This window comes from Sorex araneus, chromosome 8 (assembly GCF_027595985.1).
Source record: "Sorex araneus isolate mSorAra2 chromosome 8, mSorAra2.pri, whole genome shotgun sequence".
Taxonomy (NCBI): Eukaryota; Metazoa; Chordata; class Mammalia; order Eulipotyphla; family Soricidae; genus Sorex; species Sorex araneus.
The window spans coordinates 40,244,516-40,250,026 of record NC_073309.1 but is presented as its reverse complement, the minus strand read 5'-3'; the positions used below and the strand labels follow the sequence as shown (position 1 = coordinate 40,250,026).

The following is a 5,511-nucleotide window of genomic DNA, read 5'->3' as shown; positions in this document are numbered from 1 at the left end:
AGAGAGGCGTGAGCGCGGTGGGGGAGTGAGTGAGGAATGAGTGAGGAGGTGGTTGGCAGGGCAGAATCTGGGTCCTGGGGTGGAGGTCCCGAGCTGAGAGGGAGCCCGATGCCATGTGAGCCTTCTCCGGCTATGACTCACCCCCTCTTCCTCCTCCTCTCCGTTGCTCAACCCCAAATCTCCCTGGGAAACGCCTCCCTGACTGGAGACCCAGTCAGTGCCTCACAGGGGTAATTGAGTCATGCGGGGTGGAGAGAGGGGGGCAGGTAGGGGATAAATAGTAGCCCTGCTTCCCTGGCTGCTCTCTGCAGCTTCCCTCCCTCCCCAACAACATGCGTCTCAACAGTTGGGTCGGTTCCTGCTCCCTCCTATTGCTCCTGGTCACCCTGCCTGCATGGGCGGCCAAAGATGACCCCCTGGAGAAGGTCATTGAAGGGATCAACCGAGGGCTAAGCAGTGCAGAGAGAGAAGTGGGCAAAGCCCTGGAAGGCATCAATAATGGAATCACTCAAGCTGGAAGAGAAGTGGAGAAGGTTTTTAATGGACTTGGCAACATGGGGAGCCAGACTGGCAAGGAGCTGGACAAGGGAGTCCAGGGGCTCAACCACGGCTTGGACAAGGTAGCTCATGGGATCAACAATGGTGCCGGACAAGCAGGAAAGGAAGCAGAGAAGTTTGCGCATGGGGTCAACAACGCCGCTGGACAGGTTGGGAAGGAGTCAGACAGAGTCATTCAGGGAGTCCACCATGGGGTCAACCAGGTGGGAAATGAGGCAGGGAGGTTTGGCCAGGGGGTCCACCATGCTTTTGGGCAGGCTGGGAACGAAGCAGATAAGTTAGGTCATGGGGTCCATCATGCTTTTGGGCAGGCTGGGAACGAGGCAGGAAGGTTAGGTCAGGGGGCCCACCATGCCATAGGGCAGGCCGGGAACGAGGCAGGGAGGTTAGGCCAGGGGGCCCACCATGCTTTGGGACAAGCTGGGAACGAGGCAGGGAGGTTAGGCCAGGGGGCTCACCATGCTTTTGGACAGGCCGGGAACCAGGCAGATAAGTTAGGTCAGGGGGTCCACCATGCTTTTGGACAGGCCGGGAACCAGGCAGATAAGTTAGGTCAGGGGGTCCACCATGCTTTTGGGCAGGCCGGGAACCAGGCAGATAAATTGGGTCAGGGTGCCCACCATGCTTTTGGGCAGGCCGGGAACCAGGCAGATAAGTTAGGTCAGGGTGCCCACCATGCTTTTGGGCAGGCCGGGAACCAGGCAGATAAATTGGGTCAGGGCGCCCACCATGCTTTTGGGCAGGCCGGGAACCAGGCAGATAAATTGGGTCAGGGCGCCCACCATGCTTTTGGGCAGGCCGGGAACCAGGCAGATAAATTGGGTCAGGGCGCCCACCATGCTTTTGGGCAGGCCGGGAACCAGGCAGATAAATTGGGTCAGGGCGCCCACCATGCTTTTGGGCAGGCCGGGAACCAGGCAGATAAGTTAGGTCAGGGCGCCCACCATGCTTTTGGGCAGGCTGGGAACCAGGCAGATAAGTTCGGTCAGGGTGCCCACCATGCTTTTGGGCAGGCCGGGAACCAGGCAGATAAATTAGGTCAGGGTGCCCACCATGCTTTTGGACAGGCTGGGAACGAGGCAGGGAGGTTTGGCCAGGGAGGCTCCATCCACCCTGCCACTTGGCAGGCTGGGAAGGATGCAGGTCAGGGCGCCCACCATGCTGCTGGCCAGATCGGGAAGGGGGCAGAGAACATAGGCCAGGGGATCCACCATGCCGCTGGGCAATCTGGGGAGGACGCTGGTAAATTAGGTCAGGGGATCCACCACTCTGCTGGCCAGATCGGGAAGGGGGCAGAGAACATAGGCCAGGGCGTGCACCATGCCGCTGGGAAGCCCGGGAAGGAGGCAGAGCATGTAGGTCAGGGGATCCACCACGCGGCAGAGCAGGCGGGGAAGGAGGCCGAGCACATCGGGCAGGGGGTCCACCACGCCTCCGAGCAGGCTGGGAACGAGGGGGGCAGGGTGATCCAGGGCGCCTACCACGGGGTGAACCAGGCCGGGAAGGAGATGGAATCCTTCAGCTCGGACATTCATTATGCTTCCGGGCAGGCCGGGAAGGAGGGAGACAAATTAGTCCAAGGGGTCCACCCTGGGGTCAGCCAGGCCGGGAAAGAGTGGGAGCACTTTGGCCAGGGGGCCCACCAGGGAGCCAATGAGGCCTGGAAGGAGGCAGAGAGGTTGGGTCAGGGGGTCCACCATGCTGCCGGGCAGGCTGGGAAGGAGGTGCAGGGGTGGTCCCATGGAGTGAGCCAGGCCGGGAAGGAGGGGGAGCGGCTCGGCCAGGGAGTTCACCATGCCGTTGAACAGGCCGGAAAGGAAGCAGACAAGGTGGTGCAAGGGGTCCACGAAGGGGTCAACCAGGCCGGGAAGGAGGCAGAGAAACTTGGCCAAGGGTTCAACCACGCTGCTGGCCAGGCTGGAAAGGAGGCGGAGAAACTTGGCCAAGGTGTCCACCAGGCTGCTGGCCAGGCCGGGAAGGAGGCGGACAGGTTGCAGCAGAATGTTCATAATGGGGTCAACCAAGCCGGCAAGGAGGCCAACCAGCTGCTGAATGTAGGTGAACAGGGGTGGGGTACCGCGGAGGGGGGTGGGCGGAGGGAGAAGTCCCCCCCGCCGGGGACTTCTGGGGAGTCCGCAGAGCCTTCGTCCCGCACGAAGCTCGAGCACCTCTGCCCTGCCTCCTCAGAGAGGACCCGGATGACGCCTTCTCGCCCACAGCGCCCTCTATACGGTCTTGGGGATGGGCCCTGTCCCACCCTTGGTCGGAGAGTGTGTGTGTGGGGTCTAATAAGAGGATTGCAGAACCTTCCGGGTACAGGAAAGCGTTCCTGACTGCGGGGGCTCTGGGTGCCCCGTCAGAGGGAGGCATGAGGAACGAGGGCTGAAGGATGAGGCCAGCTGGGCCTCGCTCGGGGAGATAAGCCCTGATCAGGGCATTGATTAAGCTTCATGACAAGCCTCAGAGGTAGTCGGAGTGAGGATGTGCCTCCCCGATCCTCGGAGAAGGGGACCCAGGCCCTGGCAGGGTTGGGGGCCGGCAGCTCTGGCGAGAAGCAGGCCCAGCTTCTTTTTTCTCATCTGCTGCTCACTGCTGCATCAGAGAGGGTCAGGAGGGGGTGTGGGGGGGCAAGGGAGCGGGTTGGTGGGGGGGCTGGCCTCTGCTTATGAGTGGGAGCAGGGCCCGGAGGCAGGAGAACAGGTGCCCAGCAGGGGCTGGGGGAGAGGAGAAGGCTGACTCCTGCCCACCTCAAGGTGATCTCCGCCCCTCCCTCCCCCTACCCCCACCATCCAAGGACTGACCCAAGGCCCCTGCTCTTAGTCACGCAGGTGCCAGGCAGGGGGCAGAGACTGTGGATGTGGGGTGATGATGGAGGGTGGGCAGAGAGGGCTGGGGGCTCCGGGCCGGACCGCAGGATCTCTGTAGAGGCCAGAAGAATGTGGCTTGTCACTGTGTCCATGGCCGGCGGCAGCCAGAGGCCTGTGGGGGAGCTGCCGAGAGGGCTGAGGGCAGGGGCTGGCCCAAGGTAGGGGCGAGGCTTGAGTGTGTGTTGAGGGGTCAGGGCTGAGGCCAAGCACTACCCTGGTACTTACACGTGTCAGGGCCTGCACGTGCCTGGCCCTGGAGCCAGTGCAGGGGAATGGGGAGGGGGCTCTCGTCGGGGGGACCAGCGTCCTTCTGGGCTTTTCTCCCTCTCTCTCACAGAACTGAGAGGGGAGCCCCATCACCCTAGAGTAGAGGCCTGAGGGCCGCGGGTCTGTCGTGACAGTTTGTGCTTGGTCCACAGGGCGGTCATCACGGCGGGTCCACCGGCCAGCACGGAGGGGCCGGAACTACATTAACATCTGGAGTAAGTCTCGGGGTGCCGGGTGGATGTGGGGGCGGGAAGGATGACGAGGGTCGGGGGGACAGACAGGAGTAACAGTTTCCTATCCTTCAATTCCAGGCTTCGGTCAACAAGCCCTTCATCAACTTTCCAGCTCTGTGGAGGGTGAGTGCATCTGGGGCCCATCTGTTCTGTTCTGGTCCACCCTGGCCCCCTCCTTTCCCACGACCTGTTCATAGACAACACGCTGCGCACCCCCTGCAGCCCTCCACCCACATGCCCCGCCTTCCCTCCCCTCACTTGGACGACAAGTCAGGAGAGAGACACCGCCAGGCCTGCAGCCCTTGAGGGCTCGGGGAGGGATGCGCAGTCCCCCTCTCTCCTGGCCTTGCCCCTCCACTCCCTCCTGCCTCTACCCACTGGGAAACCCCAGCTGCCCGGTGCGGGGGCCTGTCAAGCTGACCTCTTCCTAGTTGGCCCCCACTGACCCTTGAATAAACTCCTGGGGTCTCTGCATCCCCCTGGGTCCTAACTCTCTGTGTCAAGCACCTCAGTTTCCCCTGGCAGAGGAGGAGGAGGAGGAGGGGGAGGAGGAGGAGGAGGAGGAGGGGGAGGAGGAGGAGGAGGAGGAGGAGGAGGAGGCCTGTGGTCTGTTTATGGTCCCCAGAGACTCACTCCCTTTCCTTCTTGGACGCTCTGGGGGCAGGGAATTCTCAGAGGCAAAACTCACAAGGCTTCCTGGTTTCTGCAGAGGCCCCCGGGCGCCTCCACATTCTCCCGAGATTAGATATCGCTTTCCTTAAGAGAGGGTGCCAGGGAGATTCCACAGGAATCAGGCCTGCCCGTCTCGCAGAATCAAGCACCCCAGTTTGATTCCCTGAAACCACATGGCCCCTAGGCACCAACACCCATTTTTGGGTCTAATCACTGGGCCAATCTGCCCCAGTCAAGTTGAGATGGGGAGTGGATTCCTATTTGGAAAGCGCCCCTAATTTTTTTTTTTTTTATCATGATAGTCCCGTGGAACCAAGCATTTCTTGGGCCCTGGTGGTCCGGCTCCCTCTCCTGTGTCTAGGGGGTGTGGGGGCTGCGATCCCACTTTCCTGTCAGCCAACCCTGTGTCACATACACTCTCTCTCTCTCCCTCTCTCTTTCAGAGCGTCGCCAACATCATTCCCTAGGCTGAGCGCTGGCCTTGCCGGACAGACGGACTTTGTTCTCTCAGCTGAAATAACCATGACTGACCGGGACGGGGGTGGGGGTGGGGACCGAATCCTGGGAACCCTGACGGGGGCTGTGGTGAGATTTGTGAATAAACGTGACCACTGGACTCTCTTGTCATGGTCCGCTCTGCTCTCTCAGGAGGGGTGGGTGCAGGGTGGGTGGGGGGCGTTAGTCTTCTCTCGAAAAGGATCTGGGGTGTCTGGGGCTGAGCGGTGGGGCTGAAGAGAAGGAAGCGGGGTGGGATGAGGAACGGGGTGGGATGAGGAAAGCTGCAGTCGGCAGTGAAGACCCTTCTCGGCACTGGGAGCAGCAGGAAAGCCCCTTTGAGCCCATTGTGGGGGCAGAAGAAAGGAAGGAAGGAAGCAGATGGTTGAGCCCAGTGGATAGCATCTTCAGCCGGGGGT

The 5,511-nt window shown here is 61.5% G+C and overlaps 1 protein-coding gene across 2 annotated transcripts; it reads left to right on the top strand.

The window, feature by feature from the left end:
* The first annotated feature begins 331 nt into the window (after positions 1–331).
* Positions 332–5,132, top strand: SBSN (suprabasin). 2 transcript variants are annotated; one of them, XM_004600742.2, is made up of 7 exons: positions 332–989; positions 1,314–1,650; positions 1,810–2,162; positions 2,313–2,612; positions 3,845–3,907; positions 4,004–4,048; positions 5,041–5,132. In XM_004600742.2, the coding sequence occupies exons 1-7, from the start codon at positions 333–335 to the stop codon at positions 5,062–5,064; spliced, it is 1,779 nt and encodes a 592-aa protein (XP_004600799.1). In that variant the 5' UTR covers position 332; the 3' UTR covers positions 5,065–5,132. The 2 variants fall into 2 exon arrangements, with proteins under 2 accessions (XP_004600799.1, XP_055002147.1); XM_055146172.1 differs by lacking the exons at positions 1,314–1,650; positions 1,810–2,162 and having other exon boundaries at positions 332–761; positions 2,367–2,612.
* Positions 5,133–5,511: the final 379 nt, after the last annotated feature.

Excerpts from the sequence above, each read along its gene's own strand:
- SBSN (XM_004600742.2), top strand. The coding sequence starts at position 333 with ATGCGTCTCAACAGTTGGGTCGGTTCCTGCTCCCTCCTATTGCTCCTG. Across the intron at positions 2,163-2,312 it reads TCCACCCTGGGGTCAGCCAG|GCCGGGAAGGAGGGGGAGCG; the intron begins GCCGGGAAAGAG and ends GGAGTGAGCCAG. Across the intron at positions 4,049-5,040 it reads ACTTTCCAGCTCTGTGGAGG|AGCGTCGCCAACATCATTCC; the intron begins GTGAGTGCATCT and ends TCTCTCTTTCAG.